The following is a 23,715-nucleotide window of genomic DNA, read 5'->3' on the forward strand; positions in this document are numbered from 1 at the left end:
GGGGTCAGGGGATCTGGGACAACCTCAGGGACAAAGTCAGTCCACATCAGTCTTTAAAATAAAGTTCTTTAATAGTCTCCATTTAATTGGTTTATTTGCTGTTAATAAATTGGCAACACAGGAGGAGCCAAGGGTAAGCTCTCAGCTGGGCTCCTGTGTCTGGGCTCAGGCAGGCACAGGCACTCCACGCCCCACGGGATGGAGAGAGAAGGCCCCCACTTCTGGGAACCTTTGGGATGAACACAGTGGCCACTGAGCAAAGAACCAGAGCAGTTAAAGGAAGACGGGAAGTGGGGGAGGAGGAGAGATGGGCAGACCTGGGGGAAGGAAGGCAGCATTCTCCGGTACCCACCCCTGCCCAGGGCTCAGGAGCCTCTGCCTGGGCCCTGAGGCCAGGGAGGCTTGGCTCACAGGGGTCCGCATCTTCCTCTCCATCAAGGGGCTGATGGGAGAAGCTCAGACAGAGCTAGTTTCCCATGTTCCCTTTCTCTGGCAGGCCAGGGCTCCAGGATTACGAGGGAAGGGTGGGCATGGTGCTATTGTCCTTACCCTGGGGACAGTGAGGAAACAGGCTCCCCAATGACCCAGGCCTCAGACCCAGGAGACAATAGCTTCTAGGATGTTCCTTCCACTGAGCCTATACCTGAAGACCTGGGGTAGACAGAGCAGTGGGGAGGCAAGAGAGGGATGGGGACAGGCAGAGTGTGTGGCATGTGCATTCATGCTCACCCACACTTGCCCTGGCCCAGCAGCTTCTCGAAGCCTGGCTCAAGGTCACTCCTCAGTGAAGTCTCTGTCTATGTCCATGTAGGGCTCCTCAATGTAGCTGACCAGGGCAGAAGGTGACTGGCGGTCTGGGTCCAACAAGATGGACACTGTCTCCTTCCAGTACGAGAAGCTGATGCAGGAGCTCTGGGTGAAGGGAGAGGGGGTGAAGGGGTGGGGAGTGGACTTGGGCCAAGTCTGGTGTTACCCAGGAGGGACTTGGCAGGCCTGTCCACAGAGGGGCAACCTGGGTGGCCCTGAGTGGCCTTGGGTTCCCATCCACCGTCCTCCCACCACCCCCTCAGGGGTGGGACACTCACGTTCTCCAGGCAGGTGCTGTCCTTGTCCTTGTGCAGGTAATGCTGCTGCCAAAAGCGCAGCAGGTTGTGGAAGTTGTTGAGCAGGAAGCCAGGGTATTTCTTGCTGTGCTCCATTCGCTGGAGGAGCCGCAGGTACAGGGGCAGCCGCTCTTTCCGCCGGGCCAGCATCAGGATCACTAGGCTGGTGTTGAGGCAGCTGACATTCTCCTGCAAGGCCAAAGGCAGCTGGCTGGGTGCATGTCAGCAGCCTCAGGATGCCACTGGGCAGGGAGGAGGGGATCTTAGGCCTACACAGGGGGCTGGCACAATCCAGGGGCACCTTCCTGCTCCCTATACCCAAATGCCACCATCCACACTAATATTAGCATTGGTCCTTTTCTACATCTTGGTTCAGGTATGACTTCTTCCAGAAGCTTCCATCCCCTACCGGGCTGGGTGCATAGGCTAGGTGCACTGATTTCACTTTAGAATTTTTAAAGCTGCACTTGGACGTGAGCTTCAGAAAGAATCAGAGTTTCAGTCCACTTTGTTCACCAAGCATCCCTAGCCCCAGGCCTAGCCTCAAAACATGTTTGGCAGATGGTAACAAAAGAACCACTGCTCTGAGGTCCTAGATGACTCTCATCTAAGAAAAGTGGGTGTGAGGCTGGGAGAAGAGAAGACTGCCAGTTAGAGAAGGAGTTGGGGCAACCTCAGGTCCAATTCCACAGCCCAGTGTAGCCAGAAGGTAGGGGCAGGGTACATAGGGAAGAACACTGGCTTGGAATCAGAAGAATGCAATGTCAGTACCATCTGTGCCCCAACTGACTCTGTGACCCCAGGAGACTTGACATCTGGTCTTAGTTCTCCTGTAAACTGGGGCACTGGGCAATACCCTAGAAGAACTACATTTCTAGAGGGAGGGGGCACACACAAGAGAGATGCTCTCCAATCTGCCCTACCTGACTGCTCACTGGCTGAGACGTCTCACCTGGGTTAGTGTCTGTACATGGATGATATTGATGAGACGGAAAAGGAAGGACATCTGCGTGGGCACCTGGGATATGTAGGCGAGCAGGCGGCACTCGGATAGGACCTCAGCCACTATGGAGGGAAGCAGAGGTGTAGTAGCAGGTGCATCCAGCGGCAGGTCACCCACGCCACTGGTTAAGCACACTTTGGTCCTGACTCTGTAGCTGGTGGTCTCTCACCACCAAAACAATTACGTTAGGGGCTGGAGAGATAGCTTAGTAGTTGAGAGCACTTGCTGCTCTTGCACAGGACCTATAGTGGTGGCTCACAACCACCCATAACTCCAGCTCCAAGGTATCCAACACCTTCTGGCCTCTGCCTACTCCTGCACTTACATGCACATACCCACACATAGACACACTTATAGACACATTGCAAAATATTTGTTTACACTTAAAGATGCACCTCTGCCTACAGCGCCTTCTGAATGGTTTAATAAAGAGCTAAATGGCCAATAGCTAGGCAGAAGAGACTAGGCAGGACTTCCGGGCAGAGAGAGAGACTGGGAGGAGGAATCTAGGCACATGACTTTTGCCAGCAGACTCGGAGCAAGCTGAATGTGCCGTACAAAGAAGAGGTAACCAAGCCACGAGGCAGAATGTAGATTAAAAAATATGGGTTAATTAAGTTGTAAGAAATTAATTAAGTTGGAAAAAAACTATGCTAAGGCCAAGCTTTCATAATTAATAAGTCTCCAGGTCATTATTTGCAGGATGGCGGTTCAAAGATAGTCTGACAAGAAAGCTTACTACATTTGGTGCCCAACTCGTTAGCATGTAAACCCACACAGGGCCTGAGAAAGCTGAAGAAAAAAGTGTTTCAAGTAGGCTTGGTGCTTGAGGCCTACAGAAGCCCTGCTACAAGCACTTGAATGGGGTTTATGAGCGGCAGGTGGGAGGTAGACTAGGTCCAAGTGCCTACTGGAGCTGGGGCAGACAGACAGACTAGGTCCAAGTGCCTACTGGAGCTGGGGCAGACAGACAGACTAGGTCCAAGTGCCTACTGGAGCTGGGGCAGACAGACAGACTAGGTCCAAGGGCCTACTGGAGCTGGGGCAGACAGACGGGGCCATAGGCATGAGCTTTGCTCTCACCGACCTGAGGCCATGTGCTAAGTGAAGCAATGCAGCGGAGGGCCTGGCCACTGCTTAGCAGTTTAAAGTTTAGCTAACTCAGAGAAGGCTGTAGATGAGCAAAAAGTCATGTCCAGACTGAGAATACTTCTGAACAGATACATTATGCTTAAAAATGTGCTTAGATGCTGAAGAAAGAAAAGGGGTACAGTCAGTCAGAGAAAATAGTGTAGCAGGCTTCCTTTTGGGCCACCAACCAGATCCCAAATCAAGCTACGGAGACTTCTTATTAGTTGTGAATACTTGGCTTATCTTAGCTCTTATTTCTTGCTAGCTCTTATAACTTAAATTATCCTGTTTCTTTTGATCTACGTGTTACCTCGGGGCTTTTGACCTTTCTTTCTGCATGTCTTATTTTCCTGCTTCTTGTGTGTGTCTGGCAGCTGCCTGGCTTCTGGTCCTGCGTGTGTTTCTCTCTTTCTCCGTCATCATTCTCATCTCCTTCCTCTCCTTCGCCTACATTTCTCCCACTTATTCTCTTTGCCCACCAACCCCGCCTATCCCTCTCCTTCCTAGCTATTGGCCATTTAGCTTTTTTTTTTTTTTTTTTTTTTTTTTTTTTTTTTGGTTTTTTGAGACAGGGTTTCTCTGTGTAGCTTTGCGCCTTTCCTGGAACTCACTTGGTAGCCCAGGCTGGCCTCGAACTCACAGAGATCCACCTGGCTCTGCCTCCCAAGTGCTGGGATTAAAGGCGTGCGCCACCACCGCCCGGCCATTTAGCTTTTTATTAGACAAAAAAAGGTACCTTAGGCAGGTAAGGTGAACAAATGCAGCAAAAACAAGTTAACACACCTCTACACAGTTAAATGTTCTGCAGCATAAACAAATGTAACACATCTTTACATAGTTAAATATTCTACAACAAAATAGTCTAAAAATAATAAAGTTCTTAAAGAGAGAGTAAAGTAATATAAAAGGAAAAAGCCACATAAAGATGGAATATACTCAGGGTGTCTGGATCCTGTATGGTATTTTGTTGACTTTAAATTTTTTAAATGCTAATGAACAAAAAACAATAGTTGCTGAGAGACATTAGATTATGGAAATTGCTAACTTAAACCAACATATATATTTTAAGAATACCTTAACTTCAGAATGAAAGTCAGAAAGTATGTTGTGTTGGGGGAAAAGTTCTGCTTGTTTCCATAGGAAACAAAAAGTTATGGATTTCTTCAAAATTGATAAAGACCAGATTTAATCAGGGGAGACCTCCTGAAAATCTTGGCTACAGACATAAAGAAAGAAACCAAGAAAGACTATAGGACAGATAATGTATATGCTGATCCCTCTATTATGGGAATAGCTCTGAGACTGGATGAGACATGACAAATCTTGTTGGCTACAGAGTTCTCATAACTCACTATTACATGCCATCCTTTCATATGGCATGGATAGAGATTTATATAACAGTTTGTTATACAGTCCAAACAGACTTATAAAGTTAACAGATGCCTTTTACCTGCTTAAATATAGAACAACAACAACAAAAAACATCTTTAGCTGACTTGTGCACATTGCACATGCCATACTTGTGTTAATACAGATATATATGTTACCTTGAAGTCTGTGTTTTTGGGGGCGGGAGGGAGGAGATCAGACACCAATGAAAACAAGTAGCCCAGGTGATCCAGCCTCTCAGAATGCCTCTGTTGCAGTTTCCTCAAAATTCTGCATCCAGAACTTCAAAGCTGCTAGCTGAGATGGTCTAGCCTCACGGACTACTCCAGCCAAGACTTCAGATAAGCTCTACACTCTCCCATCACACAGAGACTAAACAAATTTAGTTAGCTAGCTCTCCCAGGATTTGACCATTGTCCCAATTTTCTCAGGGTCCCCTAGAGATGCAATTGTCCCCAGACAAATGGAAGCAGTCTAGAGAACAAGATGCCCACATTCCCAAAAGGTAGGGTGAATGGTTTTTGGTCATTCAATGGATTAGGGAAGTTTATCATCGTTTAGAGGGGTTGGTTACAAGTTGTTGTTGGTCATGGTCAGGGAGAAAGCTGAGCAAAAATCTAATCAGATTCAGGGATCTCATTCTGAAAAGGAAAAAGGAAGATATGGAAAGGATAGGATAAAAGGGTAGATTACTGAATCTACTTTAAACTAAAATGCAACTATTAATCTCAAATACTTTACCTGTTATGTATTTTTGTATGTTGATACAAATTTAAGGTTATTTTTGTTAGAATATACTGTTTCTATTCTTGTTTAAGATTTTTTTTTTGTATATTGATACAAATTTAAGGTTATTTTTGTTATACTGTATATATGTTTTTACTCTTGTTTAAGGTACTGTACTTATGTTACTCTAAAAATGTAATATATAATTAAGAAATACAGCTTAGTAGTTAGTCATCTATCATAATCAAACTTGTAGTCATGTTAGGTATATTTTCAAGGTTAAATAGACATATATTTTAGATAGATAGGTGGTCTTCAAACACTTCAGAGACCTATATAATATAGCATTTAAGATGTTTTAATAACCTAAGGCTTTTCATGACAGTGAGTTATGTCTGATCCTGGCACTACCAATTTACTTCAAATTAGAATGATGGGCATTAAAGAACCTCCATATGGAGTTTACTTTTCTTGTGGCAAAGTTAGCCACTGGGCAAGAAACTGCCCTTGCCTCAACTACTGACAGTATGCTGTCCAAATTGGACAAGCAAGACACAGAAGAACTTTGTTGAACTTTGCCAAGACAAGGCGGGACAGTCCTTCAACATTCCTCCTTCAGAGAAAAGTCTGTCTGTAGGCCAAAGATGGATTCCCCAATGTTGCAGAGGAACCCTGGGTGACTGTCCAGGCAGCCAGATGTCTCTGTCATTTCTAGAGTTTTGGAAGTTGCTTGCTCTGCACTTTCTGTTTATTCAGGTAATATTATATACTTCTTGGGTCTTTGATGGAGTTGAAACCTAGATAGTTATAGTTATAGTTTTCCTTGTTATCAAATTCAGAAAAGACATTCACAAAAGAGATGTAAAGGGCATAAGGTTGAGAGACATAAAAGCTTAAATTGTTTACCTAAGATGTTTTAAGGACTAAAAAGGTATTTTTAGGATGGTAATACAAGTTATAATAGAAGTGGTTTAGGTATAAAACTTCAGACTCACTAAGACAGGATAGATAATACAGTACTTTCTCTAAATTTGCCAAATACAAAAGGACTGGACATTGTGAATGTAATTCTTACCTGATAATTGTTCTTATTGTATATAGTTTTACTATGTTAGGGTTAAAACCTTTCCTTTTTAATCAGATAAAAAGGAGGGAATGTTGTGGAATATTTGTTTACACTGCAAAGATGTATCTCTGCCTACGGTGCCTTCTAATTGGTTTAATAAAGAGCTAAATGGCCAATAGCTAGGCAGAAGAGACTAGGCAGGACTTCTGGGCAGAGAGAGAGACTGGGAGGAGGAATCTAGGCAGGCGATTTTGCCAGCAGACTCGGAGCAAGTCGAATGTGCCGTACAAAGAAGAGGTAACCGAGCTACAAGGCAGAATGTAGATTTAAAAAATATGGGTTAATTAAGTTGTAAGAGCTAGTTGGGAAAAAAATCTAAGCTAAGGCTAAGCTTTCATAATTAATAATAAGTCTTGGGTCATTATTTGTGGGATGGTAGTCCAAAGATAGTCTGACAAGAAACATACAAACACATAATTAAAAGTAAATCAATACAAAAACCTAACTCTTTATTAAAAGCTGCAAGAACAGGATCAATCTCCAACTGTTTGGTTATGAGGCTAAACCAAATCTCAGAGACTCCACTGGTGCTTCAGAACCATGCTCAGAAAGTGGTCCTCCTACAGCCCCCTCCCAGCTTGGCACCAGCTCCAGCTCCTATGCATGTTCCTCCTCAGGAAGACAGGGGGATAATGATCATTAAGAAACATAGCAAAAGCTGGGCAGTGGTGGCGTACACCTTTAACCCCAGCACTCAGGAGGCAGAGGCAGGCGGATCTCTGTGAGTTCGAGGTTAGCCTGGTCTACAGAGTGAGTTCTAGGACACAGGAAGCCTGGGGAAATGGCCCAATGGTAAAGTTGTTACATAAGCATGAGGTTCAGAGCTTGGATTCCCAGAACCCATGTAAAGACCCAGTGTGGCAGCATACACCTAAAACCCCAGAGCTGGGGACACAGACACAGGCAGATCTCTGAGGCTCACTGGCTGGCCAGCCTAGCCAAATCCATGAGCTCCAGGTTCAGTGGGAGACTGTTCAAAAACAAAAGGAGGAAAAAGAGAACCTCTGGCCTCCATGTGCACACACACATGTGCACATACCTACACATACATAAAACACACACACACACACACACACACACACACACACACACACACACACACAAAGAAAGTCAAATTCAAACCACTTTCCAGAGCTCCTAATGTGACCGACTGGTTTACCACAGCTCTCACATGTCTATGTCCACATGCAAAGAGTGCTGAGCAAAAGACCTTCCATACTATTGAGAAGGTGATCAATACCTGATTACACTAAATTCTATGTGACCAATCTCCTAAAACAGACCCTTCAGAGAAGAAATAGGAGGTAAACGGTCTAATTAGCCATGACTAGGATGTTTTTCACTACCAATGACAATGATGAGGGGCACTGTCCTTTTCTGGAAGTGTTCATAAACTTGTGAGAAACTGCTTGGTGCCACAGACCTCCTAGGGCAAACAGCACATGGGAACACATATGTGTAGCTACACACAATTCTAGATGACGCCTGACACCCACCCACCACAGCCAAATACTACAATCTTGCACAAGAAAACAGAATGAAGGGACCCTGCACGTTGCTAGCAGTCAGTCCAGAAGGTGGCTTTTTCCTTTACTAAGATGTTGTACTCATTCATTACAGGAAGCACGATCAGTGGAGAAGTCAACACAGCCGAGCAACGCAGCCAGGGCACCTCTGGACCCCAGGCACACAGATACCTGGGCAAGTAACTCAGCAGTTCCTGGCTGGAGACCAGGTATCTGGCGGCAACTGCACCCCCTGGCCTTGGCGCCTTGGCTGCCTCACCTTTCATGTCCACCTGGTTTTCAAATCGGTCCAGTGACAGAGTGACACAGCGCACCAGCATGTTGGAGTCCACCAGTGAGCTGTTGATCTGTTTCAGGAACACCTGGAACTGGAGCAGAGATGGCGCTCACTGGCGGGGGCTGCTGGCCAGGGCACCACTGATCTACCCCAGCTCCACTAGTCTGCTGACAAGACACACTAAGTGGCCTGCTCTTCCTGCTGGGCTGCTAGGATGCTGTAACCCAGCCAAAGTTCTCATCCCAATATTCTTAGGGTCTGGCTCAAAACGTGACACACAGTACGTGTAGTGAAGGTTTGCTGACTGCCCTTTGGATCCCAGACTCTTTCAACTGTGTAACCACACCTGAAGATGGGCAGGCCAAGTTTCACAGATAACTGATGCTGCAGCAAACACCATGGAGGCCTGGGTGAGCGTTACCTTTGCATCAGTGTTGATGTATTTATTGAATCTCTTGAATGCATCGACGTTGAACTTCATCAGCTCTCCCAGGAGGTCAAAGTAGCTCTGGAGTACATCCCTTGACTTGCACTCGCTGTCCACAATGCAGTATAAGATGTGCTGGGGTGAGCAGGGGACAGGGTGAGGATGTGGATGGGGCTGCCTCTACCTGTTTGCCACTCAGGCCTGGTCTGGAGTGCAGACCACTCACTTGCTTCGAGCAAGCATCCAGGTAGATGGGATCTGCAACTTTGTCTAGGTTCTTTGCTGAGGACACTTGGTGGCTCCAAGAGTGAGCCAGGTGAGTGACCTCAGTAGGGGACACTGGGTGGCTATGTAGGGTTCTCTTTGCCAGGCCTTACAGGTAAAACCTCTGACCTGCTCTGCAGCCACCTACATGGCCAGAGTTCTCTGTCTCCAGATCTAACCAGGACTGCTGTTTAAGCACTAGGGCCACGTAAGTAAGTGAAGGACAGAATTTAAGGGCAGCATACACATCTTGACCCTAAGATCTGTCTTTGTGTTTATCAATGAAACTGTTAAAAACATAGAAAAATCAATAAATATTTACCAAGAAAAATAAGCCAATTTAACTCCTGTTTCTAATATTTTTCATTTTTGTTTTCTGGTTATTCCCCCGTCCTTCCCCTTTTTTCCTTCTTTTCATTTTTTTGTTTTTTGTTTTTTTGAGACACAGGATCTGGCCTTGAACTTGTAAAAATCCTGCATCTGCTTATGAAGGTCTACTCATTTTCTCGGACTTATACTGATTGGGGAGTTATTTTCCTTTACAATTCATAGGTCAGTTTCTTGTTCATAGTAATTTTTTAAAAAATCAATTATATAACTCAGCCATTTACTCCCTTTTGAATTTGCTTTTTCTGCAGGCCACTGATCAAAACGGGAATATTAACTTTTAGTCAATATCAAATTATTCTCTGGGTCAAAGGCCTTGCTGGGTAACTCTATTGTCTACACTCCTGCATGATTACCTCTGAGTCCTTCAGTCACCTACAGGACCTTCAGTCAGTACCTACAGGAGCCCACAGCTGGCAGCTCAGGGCAAACACCACAGCAACGTGCACTCGGAACACCCAGACCTGCTCTGTTCCTGACCAAACTACTTAAGGCTCAGGATGAGAAATCGACACAAGGGGCTGGGGAGGACGGCTACCTGACACCCCGTTCCTCAGCCATACCTCCAGAAGGCCTCGCTTCAGCAGGAACATCTGGTCTGCATAGGAGGTGGTCCCTCGGAGGAAACTTTCCACAGCCCGGGCTTGCCAAAACCTGTGACCCAAATGTTGACCCCTGACCTGGGTGGCTTTGGCTGTCCTCTCCTGGTTGAGGGTCCATCCCCCAGGGTTGGAGTTGTTCACAGCCAAGTATCTGACATTTACTGGACATTTTCCAGTCCTCGACCCCATCCCTAGGTCTTGAGGACAGAGCAGTGAGTAAGAGAATGGCTGTCCTCCTATCATGGCGCTCACAGCTCAGCAGGGACCAGCCTTTCATATGGCTGTACCAGAGAGAGTTTGTATGGCATAGGCAGTTGAGGCATCCAGGCTCAAAGAGTGATCGCTAGTTAAGTTCCGTGTGAAAACCCTCTCAGAAGACTGGAAAGACATGAACTTGGGAGCCAGGGAGGTGTGTGGCCAGCAGCAGGGCATGTGTGGACAAGCCCCTGAGCTTATATGCACTGAGCTGGCCTAGAGAAGAGAGCGCAGACACGGAATAGCCCAGAGGGCTCAGCTGGGATTCACGAGGGAAGGTCTACATAGGCAAGGCTGAGGTGACAGAGACCCTGTAGGGACAGAGCCTTGCACCCAGGCCTGATGGAATCCCTCCTGTCTGCAGCCTTCACAACTTTCTCCAAGTGGCTAGGAACTCTGCAGCCTCTTCCTGGGTGCCTGGTCAGATGGCTCCTGGGGCAACTCCTGGCTCTGTTTCTTCCAATGCTGCACTGAGGGTTTCTTTCTTTTCATGCTTATTTCCTACAAGCCCAGGAAACGTCACACAGGCAGGGCCTGATCCCATTTTTGTCCCACCTCTAGTGCCAGCCCGATGACTGCTCAGTCACCTCCTGACATACCCCGCTGGTATGTGACAGGGGTACATACACTTACCAGCTGAGTCACACGGAGCCAGTGGCAATGAGGCCAAACACCCCCACTGGTGACCACTCTTAAGGAGTAGATGCTAGAGACTAAGCAACTGGGAAAGCCCTGGCTCCTGGGCCCCTAAGAGGTGCCCTGTCCACAGACTCACCTGAATGAAGACTCTGCTGGTTCCTTCTTCATGACCTGCAGCAGCCGCGTTAGTAAGCCCCTCTTGCCATCACACACCAAACTCCTGAAATCAAAGGGATAGAGCACTGGTGACAGGTCCGAACGGCTGCTGGGGACCACTGAGCCAGGCTCCTGTGCTGGTGTAGATGGATGCTCTGGTGCTCCACCTTGTGCCAGGACCTCAGGGACTGTGCAGCTATCAACTCAACAGCCAAGTGCATTTCTATTGCATCTTAAGCCAGTTTTCTCTTCTCACACTGGCTGGCAGGAGGCAGAGGCACATCCAGGGCCAGATGTGACTCAGAACAGCCAGAGGAAGGGCCATTTATATCACAAGTAAGTTTAATCCAGGCCACAGCAGAGTATGCCAGATGGAACAAGTCTGTGCCAATTGGGCAGGGCCCAGAGTTCATTTTCCTGCTCCAGGGTTAGTTCCAGCTGAGCTGTGGGCTTCCAGGCCTCAGTTCCTTGTCTACGAGGCAAAGGCAGTAGGTAAGGAAAGGACTAAGCCTGTCATGGTGGCAGGTGTCTGGGCCCTTAAACTCTCTCTTCGCACAGCAGCTCCACTCCATCCCCTGTAGACACCAGGGCGGCACTGTGTTCACCTTATCAGGGCAGTGAGGAGTTATGGCTCTGGTTGCTGGATAAGATCCACACTTCATAAGTTCCTGTGAGCCTGGCATGTCACTGTGTTGTTCCCAAAGATGAGGTAGACATAGCCAGCACACAGGACTTGATTCTTGGCAGGGGGTAAAGAATCTGCTTACCCTGCTTAGCACAGCTGTCACTGGGCAGGGGATGAAGATGTCAGCAAAGGGGACGTTTTCATGGGACAAGGTGGAGGGACAGGGTACTGGGGGACTTTGGCAGGGGGCTGCTTGATACAGGAAGAGGAAGAGAGGAAGATGAAGATGGCACTTCCTTCTGAGAGCTGCTGTGATGTTCGGTTAGGAAATACAGGAGATGTGAGTATTTAGCACATAAAGCCAGTGGGGCACGGTAGCTACGCATAAGAAAGGGCAAGTATGCACACCTGTGTGTGCCCTCCTGCAAGCCTGTACCTACAGCTGTTCCCCACCAGGATCACCTGTCAGTGTTGAGGACAGCTTCCACCTCAGGGATGTTGGCTTTCAGAGAGATGGCACTGAGTTCATTTAGCTCCTGATTGTTGAGCAGCAGGTACTTGTTCCTGAAACAAATGGGTTCAAAGGGTAAAGGGCAGGATCAGGGCTGCTAAGAAGCAGTGCAGTGGGGCAGTAAGCTCGCCCCCCCCCCCCACGACCCCGGGGGAGAGAAGCTGAGAATCTACCAGCACCTCCACCCCTGCTTGTCACTCACTAACAAGGTCCTTCCCTGAGCATCTCCAGATCTCTGTGTTGTGCACTGACCATTTCTATGTGACTTTTCAAACCTGCATCTTGGCATGTCCAATCCCATCTGCCATCTTACCCCAGAGCCTAGCCCTGCTGTAGCATTCTCAGTAGCCACAGAGTCACATAAGCAGAGGCCTGACCAACTGTGACAGCCCTGTCCTCTTCATCCAGGCTTGCCATTATGGGTCTGTGCAGCACAGAACCAGCATCCTCAGCTGTTCCTGTTCCCACAGGAAGGGAACCCTCACCCAGCTCCTTGCATGATTCTCAGAGCAGGGCTTGGACCCTGTCACTATTGAAAATGCTCCCCCCAGTTCCCCACTTCAGTTGTGTACACCTAGGGGGTGAACACGACTCAGAGGCCCTGTGCAGCCACACTACCAACTGAGCAGCTCACACCCACCACACCACCTGGCCACTCTGGTTCACGACCACGCCATGTCCTTCCTGCAGGGGTTTCTCCACATGTGGGCCTCTGGCTAGAACACTTTCTCATGCTGCCTCTTCATCCCATTCAGGCCTCTCTGCAGTAAAGAGTCGCTGAGTACCGGCCAGCCGGTCACTGAAACCTGCCCCCCGTCCTCCACAGAGTTGTGCCCTTCTCTGTCATCTTTCCTGGTGACCTTCTCTAATGTTATACTTCTTCCCAGATGGACCCTTCATGACAGCATGGGCCAAAGTATTTCCATTCCTCACTGCATATTCTGAGCCAGGCATACAGAAATGCTGATTTGAGAGTCTGATGAAAGCTAGGAACAGGGACTGATGGACAGACCGATGGACAAACAGACAGACACAGACAAACACACACCACCCCCATAAAAATCCAAAAACAGAAAATGAGTGTAATTCTGTAACCTATGGGTGCCTTCAGCCACAGATGTTCTCACAGAAGAGAATCACAAAAGAGATAGAGGACCCTAGGCCACACTGTCCTCGGGCATGTTATATCAGCTTGTACAGCACTCCAAAATGTTAAACCAACATTTAAAATCAGGTTAATCCCCAGCACTGTGAGAAAACCAAAAGGACAAACTCCTCACAGGTAACTCCTCCTCTGTGATGTTCATGGATGCTTTAATTCCTGGCTTTCTTTGGGACACCAAAAAAATAATATCAGAAGCCATGTACCAGTGTGTCCACTTCTTTGTGCACACACAGCTGTCAGGTCACCAAAGTCCTTACTGTAAAGCTAAGGCCAAGATCACCAGCTTTTCCTCCCTCCCCTGCATTGTTTCCTTTATAGTGGACAAACATTTTCTCATACATTCTCCACTGAAAGCTGAAACATTAAAATCAAAGAGCAGAACATCTCAAAAAGTGTGTGTGCTGGGGACTCAACACATTTCATTGTGGAGGTAGGAGCCCCTATGTTTCCAGTCAAGGGCTTTCTGAGGCTCACAGGCCAGTCACTGGGGAAATGTATCACTCCAGGAGCAGTGAGGGACAGCCACTTCTACCCCTTCAGGGGGGCTGTGAAGGTGCAGGAAAAACCCAATACTAGATGAAGGAAGGACAGCCACACCAGGACACTTGGGTAGCTCCCACCAGCCCCTTCTGAGTCAGGGGTCAGTGAGAAGATGAGGGGAGATGCCTATAGATTACAGGCCACACATACTTACTCATGGTGGTCACTGAAACTCTGGAGAAGCCTCAAAAACTGGATCTTCAAGGTAATGTCCTGTAACACACATTAAAGCTACATTAGTCCTGGTACTTCTACATAAAACAAAGGTGGGCTCTGGTGAGATCCCTGTCTTGCAACACTGCTTCTTTTGAGTCCCTGTCCTCAAGCACAGTGGGGTTTTTCTTTAGTTGAACAGTCAGACATTCATAGCTGACCAGAGTCAAGGTAAACTAATGTAGACCTTTTCCTAGCATATTAGAATTAAAAAGTTAACTTAAGTCCTTTTACATGTGAGGCTAATTTAGAAGTGAGAAAGGGAAACCTACAGGAATCAGAAAGGCCTGGCCCACGGAGCCCAAGCAGAGATGCGTAGGAGCTAAGGGAGGTGGCATATGGATGAGAGAGAGGCCTGGTCATAACAAGGCTTTGGCTTCAGGGTCCTGCAGTGATCAGACAGAGCCAACCTGTGAGCCAGAGAGCTGGGCAGGAAGCCTGACCCGCTTAGGCTTGGCTGGTGGGAGCTGCCCAGGAGAAATCAGCATCCTAACTGCGGGGCAGGGCCAAAAAATTAAACATAAAAACAGACTCCTCCTAAAACACTGGCTCAAGAGTGTCCAGGGCAGAGGCTGCACAGGTCCCCAGGCTGGCCTCCTCCCAAACATCACAAAATGGGGACGTGCCACTCTGAAGGTGTGAAGACCCAAACACAAGCTAATGGCACCGCAGGAGCATCTCCAAGGGACCAAAGGAAAGTAACTGGCAAACCATTAAAGAGATAAATCGCAAAAGGAAAAGCAGACGATGTAGTGTGTTTACATAGCAAACAAGGACCAATTGGTTTCTGACTAAGTCAGACGTGTTATCTACACATATAAACTATACTCCTTTTAAATTATTAACTCAAATGGACAGAAGGAAAAGCAATCTGACAAGGCCAAAGAGAAGGACAAAGCAGGAGGCAGGGCACTGAAGAAAGGCAGGGTCAGGAACCCAGGGCACCAGGTTCTGCTGATTACAGAGTTTCAGGTCTTGGAGCACTTTCCTGCCAATGGCGTGGGAAGGTTGTGCTGAGGCCAGCAGGCACATGGCCCTTCTTGTCCAAGAAAACAGAAGCTCTGAGATTCTGTGACTCAGTCAAGTTTTTCTGAAAAGCTGAGTGGCAAAGGACTTCTGATTCTTAGTTCAACGATCTATCTGGGTACTCTGAGAAACAAAAACGTCCTTTCTGCTCCCATCTTCAAGAACGAGACCCTCAGGGTCAGCAGGGGCTCTCAAAACAAGTAACTCAAAAAAAAAAAAAAAAAAAACAAAAAACAAGTAACTCTTAGTAATTAATATCCTGCATGTTCCCAGGCTCTCTTGCTTACCGGGCTACAGTCACAGTTCTGGTTGTGACCATGCAGGACAAGGGCAGACGCTGAATGTTTCCTCCAAATCAGTTTGTCAAACAAATTATTGAGTCCTGGGATCAACTTGAACTCAGCAATCATCCTGTGGACCTGTGTGGGGAGGGAAGGGAGAAATAGTGAGACCAATGTGTGCCCAAGATCAGCAAGGCCTCTCTTCCGCACATACAGCCATTCTCAGGATGAAGAAAGCAATTGTTAGAACAGAGTGCTGCCATTTAAAGACAGCATCCACACAGCCTCTACCCTGACTGCACTGAAAAATACCCTTAAAAATGTATGTGCATGTCCATGTGAGTATGCGCACGTATGTGCTGGTGCCCTCAGAAGCTAGAAAGTGCATCAGGTCCTCTGGAGATGCAGTTATAGGCTGGCCTGCAACTCACTATGAGGAGTGAGCCATCTTATTTGGCTTAGAAAAATTTTTGTTGTTGCTTTGTTTTGTGTTTTGAGTTTTGTTTGTTTGTTATTTTTTAAAAGACAGGGTTTCTCTGTGTAGCCCTGGCTGTCCTGGAACTTGCTTTGTAGTTCAGGTTGGCTTCAAACTCAGAGATCCACCTGCCTCTGCCTCCTGAATGCTAAGATTAAAGGCATGGGCCACCATGCTCAGCTAGAAAATGGTTTTAAGGGTTAGAGAGATGGCTCAGTGGTTAAAAGCACTAGCTACTCCTCCAGAGGACCTGGCTTTGAGTCTCAACATCTCCATGGCTGTTTACAACCTTCTGTAACTCCAGTCACTGACGATCCATTACCCTCTTCTGGCGTTTAAGGGTACCACACACACAGTGTATGGCCACACGGTTAGGCAGAACACCCATACACCTAAAAGAAAAAAAAGACAATATGGTCTTTAACTTGTTTTTATTATTATACGTGTATGGGTGTTCTGCTTGCATACATGTCTATGCATCGTAGTGTGTCCAGTGTCCATCAAGGTGAAAAGAGTGTCGGATCCCCTGGAGCTGAATTTACAGACAGCTGTGAACCGCCTTGTGGGTGCTGGGAATCAAACCGGGGTCCTCTGGAAGAGCAGCCACTCTTAAACACTGAGCCATCTCTCCAGCACCAAGAAAATGTTCTTAATCACAAGAAAAGCTCAACCTCGTATCTCAAACAATCTTGCTTTTTCCGACAGGCAAAGGAGACCAAGTCTCATGTGCCTTTGGCATCTGTAACTGTGTCAGCTCACAGCTGGTAGCACTACTTCAGGAGGGTCTCAGATGGAGGGGGAGGAGGGGCCTATAGGAGGAAGCAGATGACGGGTAGATCCATCAGAGTATCTTGTCCCTGTCTTTTTCTCTGGTTCCCCGTTTTCACAACGGGGACTGTTCTGTTGTACCACTGTTCTCACCACAAGATACCTCTAAAATAGTGAGCCAAAAGAAATCTGCCTCCTTCAGACTGCTTTTCATAGTGACACAAAAACCTAATAAAGAAAACATGTACAGCTGAACAGGGGGTTCTAACAGGAGCTCAACACCAGAATACATAGAAAAGCAGACCATAGAGACAGACTGCTCACAAAGCCAGGCATGGTGCACACAACTTTAAGCTCAGCATTTAGGAGGCAGAGGTAGGTGGATCTCTGTGAGTTCGAGGCCAGCCTGGTCTACAAAGTGAGTCAGGACAGTCAGGGTTACACAGAGAAACCCTGTCTCAAAAAACAAAACAAAACAACAAAAATAAGACTGCTCACAAGGTTTCAGTGGGAATAGGATTTAGAGATCACTCCCAATACATTCTGGCAAATATTTTGCTTATATTTGTCCATATCCTAAAGCTTTGTGGGAGACTGAGTTTAAAGGTGATAGATGAATTGGAAGAGGAAATTTTAAGACAGCATAGTGCTGTGAGGTGTCTTTCTGTATGCTGTGAATATGTGTGGCTCCCATTGGATAATAAATAAAACTGTTTTGGCCTGTGACAAGAAAGCTTATAGCCAGGCAGGAAATCCAAGCAGAGATATAGAGAGAAGGGCTGAGTCAGGAGAGATGCAGGCCTGCTGTCGAAGGAGCAATAAGATGCCAGCAGACCAGTAACACCACGGCCACGTGGCAACATATAGATTAATAGGAATGGGTTGAATTTAGTTGAAAGAGCTAGCTAGCATAAGCTGAAGCCACAGGCCACACAGTTCGTAATTAATATAAGCCTCTGAGTGATTATTTTATAAGTGGCTATGGGACTGAGGGTAGGAGAGAATTGTCCTGACCTTGGGGCCAGGCGGGACACCAGAGAAACTTCCAACTACAGCATAGCATTTGGGCTGTGGCATGGTTATTGATGGCTGCTTCTAGCTAATTTTATAGTGAAAACTGGGAGCAAAGAGCAGAGAACTTAATAAAGCAAAGTGGGTTATTCAGAAAAAGAAGGAACTGAAAGTTGTGGATAAAGAGGATGTGGTTGGTAAAGAGATTAGGGCCATTAAAAAGAAGCCAAGCACTCTGGACAGGAACAGAAAAGACAGGGAACGTACCTAATAGGCACCTCCAGGGTTAGAGGGAGCCCACCTGGCCCAGGCTCAGGTATAAGGTCAGAAGCTCATTCGAAGCATTCTTCTGACAGCAGACAGAGGACAGGGTGCTTTGCTCACACAGGGTCATCTATAGAAGTACTCTCCCAGGTTCAGCTCCCCAGACACTCAAAGACCACTGTACTTATGGTCCAAGGGAGACCTAGCCATTACCTGAATTAGTAGCACCCCTTAATACCACTCACAGGGTATTAGATTTTTGCTTTGTTTTTATGATAGTGTCTCGCTTTATAGCCCAGACTGGCTCTGAACTTGTGATCCTCATTCCTTCTCCTCCTAAGAGCTGGGATTATAGGTTTACAACACTATGCCCAGCTCACGTGATACTGGTTTTTTGGACATGTAGTATGCAAGAGTTATGGAATCATTGAGGCTTTCATTGAGATTTCAAAGGAAGGCCTAGAGGAGGGTGATGCATGAACTCAGCTGTGATGGAGACCCCATGATGTATCTACAGCAACTACAGAAGAGAGCTGCAGGCAAGGTTTAGAGCCTGTCCAGGAGGGATGCCATGAAGGCTGCAATGACAAGGTCACAGGGAGAGGCTCCCAAGCCACCAGAGCTCACCTCAAGACACTACACTCCCTATTCTAAACACAGGGCTACAGGTTTAATGGTTTCCCTGCTGAGTTTGGTCTCACTTTCATCTAGACCTTCCTTGTCAGTCACCAGGGGACCCGAGTTTGGTTCCCAGCATCCATGTCAGGTGGCTCACATCTCCAGCTCCAGGGAATCTGGTGTCCTCTCTGGCCTCCATGGACACCAGTATGTATGTATGTATGTGTGGTATGCATGCACACATACACACTCTCCCCCGCCCCAAGGTTTATAAAGTAAAGGGCTCTGTGCTCAGTGCTCAGCTGGAGGTTCTACTTTGGGGGTTTTAGAAACTTCAGGAAGTAAGATCCAGTGTCTTCCTGCTTTCCCCTTTGTTTCTGGCTGTCATGAATGAATTGCTCTGCTCTACCACACCCTCCTTACTACAATTAAACAACATGTGTGAAACCACGAACAAAAACAACCCTTTCCTCCTTTACGACACTTTCTCAGGTGTCTGGTCATCAATGCCAAAGTCAGCACCATTTTGGCGACCTGGACACCAATGACAGAGCATGCTGGTACCACCTGCAAGAGGATGGTTTGGCACAATCCCCTAGATTCACAAATCTGTGTTTCCTTGGCCAAAAATTCTCCTTTTATCATTAGAGGACCCTTACATATGATAAATGACATATTTAGAGCATCAGTGGTGGAAGTATTATCTATAATACCCAACACAGACATAATTTACACTTAAACAAATAATAACACATCCAAATGATGGGATAAATGGAAAAGAAAGAATCCAAGTCTTTCACATGTAGTGAGCTGAACCATCAAAGAATACATGGAAGGAAATGTGTCTTGTATTCAGCTGAATGTATGAAAGTTGTATTTGCTTCATAAGTATAAAAGAGCTAGGGGCTGGAGAGATGGCTCAGAGGTTAAGAGCACTAGCTGCTCCTCCAGAGGTCCTGAGTTCAATTCCCAGCAACCACATGGTGGCTCACAGCCATCTGTAATGAGATCTGGTGCCCTCTTCTGGCCTGCAGGCAGACATGCAGACAGAACACTGTATACATAATAAATAAATTTAAAAAAAAAAGTATAAAAGAGCTACAGAAGGAAATACTGACAATGGATAACTCAGATGTGTTCCAGTACACGGAGGCCCAGAAGGGAGACAGGCTCCACTGATACTAATTTGTATCAACTATGGGAATGATGTGCCTACTAAATATTTTTACATAACATGAAACAAACCCCTTGCTACCTCTTGTTAGGAACAGACTATCCCTGTCATATGAATAGCCAGAGAATGAAGGAGACTGGAATTGACCCTATGATCAGTTATTGTTACTCTGTGGGCAGTGAAGCCCAGCAAGACTGTTCTAGACAAGGTCAGCTAAGGAAATACCACCCATTCAGGCGTCTTATCCTTGGTTTGCCTCTTTCCAGCCCACCACTGGACCTAGCTGGAAGGAGTAGGTCACGGGGGATTCATGGAGAGCATCATTTAGGCCTTCCTGCTTGCCTTGAAGTAAGCAGTTTTGCTCTGCACACCTTTCAGTGTGACCTAGTTACAGGCCAAGACAAACCCAGTCAGGGGAGCATGGACCTCTGAAACCATGAGCTTCAATAAATCTTTCCTCCCTTTAAACTGTTTCTACAGATGTCATCATGGCAATGAAAGGCTGAGTAAAAGACAATCTTGTTCCTCTCTCCTACTTCAAGGCTTAGGGAGCCCCCACTCCCCCACTGCCCAACATCTACTCAGGTTTCATAAGTGGGCATCGTTCTAGGCTCTGCCCCAGCACCCTGATCTCACCTCAGAGTGGCAGCTGCTCTACTGCACTGACAGGGCCAGATTTTTTTTTTTTAAGATAATGTTTTAATTTTTTGAGACTATAATTACATCATTTCTCTTTTCCCTTTTCTCTCTCCAAACCTCCCCTGTATCCCTTCCCTCTTGCTCTTTCAATTCATGGCTTCTTCTTTAATTGTTGTTATAGACGTGTGTGTGTGTGTGTGTGTGTGTGTATTTCTGAATAAATAAATACAACCTGTGCAGTCTATATACTGTTACTTCTATGTACGTTTTCAGGGTTGACCATTTGATATTAGATAACCAATTGGTGTGCTCTTCACAGAGTCAGTCTTTTTTTTTTTTCTCTCGAGATAAGGTTTCTCTGTGTAGCCCTGGCTATCCCGAAACTCACTATGTAGACCAGGCTGACCTCAAACTCACAGAGATCTGCTTGCCTCTGTCTCCTAAATACTGGGATTAAAGGCCTATGCCACCATGCCCAGCACACAGCATCAGTCTTTAATCTTACATTACTAAAATAAAGGCTTGCTCTTGGCTTGCACAGTCGCCATCTAGAAATGTTGCCTGAAGCCCAGAGCAGACACTCTAGGCTCTAGAATCTAGAATCTAGAATCTAGAATCAGTCTGGTTTCCTTACAAGGAGGCGAATAACACATAGACTTTGCTGGGCTGGAGTGTGCCATGTTGAGACGGCCTGGTGGAGGTACACCTGGCACTCCATGGGTCATGCAGTGTTTGCTTTCATCTCTCCCATTCTGAACTGGGGGAGCACCCACCTGGTTTCGCTGACGCCCCATCAGCAGCACACAGAGGACATAGAGCACTTCCAGTTTGTACATGATCTCATGCATAATCTTCATTGACTGGGGCAGCTGGGTCCTGGCTGAGGTATGTGGCAGCGCATTCTCCTCTGAAGCGCCTAGAGGAGGGAACACAGTGGAGGCTGGCAGAGCCCCCGTATGATGGGTGAGGCCTGCTGTGAAGAGACTGGAATTAAAGAGCCATGAGACAGAACTCAAACCCTCATTAGACATTTTAAAAGCCAGGAAACTTCCTTACACCTACAAGAGCAGCTTAGGAACCTAGGGAAGGCTCTGCAGTTCTGTACTCTCCAACATCAAGCACAGCATTCTAACACAGCCAGTGCAGTAGCCTCTCTCTGGTACTTCTTGTCACCAGTCAGTCAGTCAGATGTCCGGCAGCAAACTGTGGAGAACACTCTTCAGGTCTCCAGTGACCAAGCATTTGGTGCTGTCTATACATTGTTGACAGCATGAGGGGTTCTTCTGTAAGATTTTCCCTGGGGTAACACTGCTCATTCCCTTTATTACCCACTTCACAAGAGTCCAGCACTGGATTCTCAGGAAGAGCTCTGGAAACAGACAGTGACGCACGAAGATAATAAGACGCAGCATGGCGCAGTGGTTCAGAGCACAGACGCTGAGCCTGGCCCTGTGCCGTCAGGGAAGTTGGATGATTTCTTTGTGCTGCCTAGTCATCCTCCTTTGTGAGACAGAGGTGATGTCGTAGCAACTACCTGCTACTGTTCTAAGGATGGGAAGAATTAACATATGGAAGGTGCTTAGAACAATGCCTACACAAGTCAGCAACATACGAGGATGCTGAGTAAAGTAAAATGAAAAATTCTTCTGCTAATGCTTGTCTGATGTAATTTAGAGAGTAAAAAAGTTAACTAATACATAAAAACAAACTGTCCCGAGTAATGGGGCATATTATACAAAGTTTTGGTAAGATAGATACATGCATGTACATTGCTTACTGAATGACTTAAGTTAAACGTTATCTTTTCAAACATCCAAAATTCTTTAAGATTTTTTGAAATATATAATATACTTGTTATCTATAACTAGATATAGATAACTGGAGCTTTTTGTTTTTATCTATCTTTTATTTATTTGGTTTTTTCATACAAGGTTTCTCTGTGTAGCCCTGGTTGCCCTGGAACTCTCTGTAGACCAGGCTGTCCTCGAACATATAGAGATCCTCCTGCCTCTGCCTCCCGAGTGCTGGGATCAAAGGCGTGTGCCACCACCACCCGGCGTTTTTTTAAATTTTTAATTAAAATTAATTAATTTGAGGGAAGGTCTTACTCTGTAGGCCCGTCTAGCCTGAACTTGCTATGTGGATCAAGACAGCCTTGAACTCAGACATCTACCTGCCACTGCCTTCCATGTGCTGGGACTAAGGGGTTGTGCCCCGCACTCAGCAGACGGATTCCTCATTGCCATCCAAGTCAGGCAGCTTTTCATGTGTGTTTGGCCATTTTTTCCTGTTTAGAGAAATGTCTATTTGGATCCCTGTCTGTATTTTGGAATGAGTTGTCTTTTTAGTCTTCCTCTATGGGTATTCTTTACACACTTTTGTAGCAGGAATCTTAGAGAGTCTTATTAATAAAATCAAACCTGTGAGCCAGGTATTGGGGTGAAGCTGGAAGATCAGAGATACAGAACAAGCTACAGCTACCTCACCTCGCCGGATCCTCAGCTGGTCTTGTTTCCTCAGACTGGAGGCCTCTAAGTCCTCATCCAGAATGGGTCTCAGCTGAATTGCTGCTCAAAAGCCTGAATGCTTAACCAGGCCAAATGCCTAACCAGCCAAATGCTTAACCAGCCAAATGCTTCTAGTTTCTGGTCCTCATGCCTTATATACCTTTCTGCTTTCTATCTACCATCACTCCCTGGGATTAAAGGCTCGCTTTCTGGGATTAAAGGTGTGAGTCATCATGTTTGGCTGTATCCTTGAACACATGGATTTCTGCCTCTGGAATGCTAGGATTAAAGGCATGTGCTACCACTGCCTATCCTTTATGTTTAATATTGTGGCTGCTCTGTCTCTGATCCAAATAAGTTTATTAGCATGCACAATATTTTGGGGAATACAATACCACACACTTTTTTTTTTTAAACTCACGTGCATGTTCATATCTGTGAGAGGCCAGACAAGGGCTCTGGATCCCTGAAATTCAGGTCCCCTGAAGAGCAATAAGCAGCGTTCTCAACTGCTGGGCATTTCCCCAGCCCCATGCTCTTTTCTTCAGTTAATTAATTAGCTCTTTTGGTCAGTACTGGGCACTGAACACAGGGTCTCACATGTGCTAGGCAAATCACACCCCTAGACTTCTTTATACATTCTATATTCAAGTCCCTTATTACAGACATGATAAATGTTCTGTTCTGTAGGTCAGTCTTTTTAGCTTCTTGGTGATGTTTTCAAGACTTTTATCAAGTCTGATTTATCTATGACTACCTGCTCACCGTGCTTCAGATGCTGTGTCTGTGAAGCCACTGTGAAATCTAGTCAGGAAGACTTCCCCTTCTGTTTGCTACGTACTCCCTAGGCTTCCCAAAGGCACCCTGCATATACCTGTCTGGAGCCT

The 23,715-nt window shown here is 46.5% G+C and overlaps 1 protein-coding gene across 2 annotated transcripts in view; it reads right to left on the reverse strand.

Annotated features, from left to right (window-relative positions):
- Nucleotides 1-59: 59 nt before the first annotated feature.
- The window catches only part of Trpc4ap (transient receptor potential cation channel subfamily C member 4 associated protein), a 75,923-nt gene continuing 52,267 nt past the window's right edge, over nt 60-23,715 (reverse strand). Inside the window, exons 9-19 of one of the 2 annotated variants that reach the window (XM_052726694.1) lie at nt 21,095-21,261; nt 15,379-15,510; nt 14,007-14,065; nt 12,099-12,200; nt 10,992-11,075; nt 9,923-10,013; nt 8,703-8,843; nt 8,264-8,372; nt 2,056-2,168; nt 1,086-1,292; nt 60-912 (exon numbers count right to left, since the gene is read on the reverse strand). In XM_052726694.1, the coding sequence (XP_052582654.1) occupies nt 775-912; nt 1,086-1,292; nt 2,056-2,168; nt 8,264-8,372; nt 8,703-8,843; nt 9,923-10,013; nt 10,992-11,075; nt 12,099-12,200; nt 14,007-14,065; nt 15,379-15,510; nt 21,095-21,261 (1,343 nt within the window). In that variant the 3' untranslated portion in view covers nt 60-774. The remainder of the gene's footprint in view (nt 913-1,085; nt 1,293-2,055; nt 2,169-8,263; nt 8,373-8,702; nt 8,844-9,922; nt 10,014-10,991; nt 11,076-12,098; nt 12,201-14,006; nt 14,066-15,378; nt 15,511-21,094; nt 21,262-23,715) is intronic. The other variant, XM_052726693.1, reaches the window with a different exon arrangement.

This window comes from Peromyscus californicus, unplaced genomic scaffold, assembly GCF_007827085.1.
Source record: "Peromyscus californicus insignis strain IS unplaced genomic scaffold, ASM782708v3 Scaffold_7__1_contigs__length_154581171, whole genome shotgun sequence".
In the NCBI taxonomy this organism is placed as follows: Eukaryota; Metazoa; Chordata; class Mammalia; order Rodentia; family Cricetidae; genus Peromyscus; species Peromyscus californicus.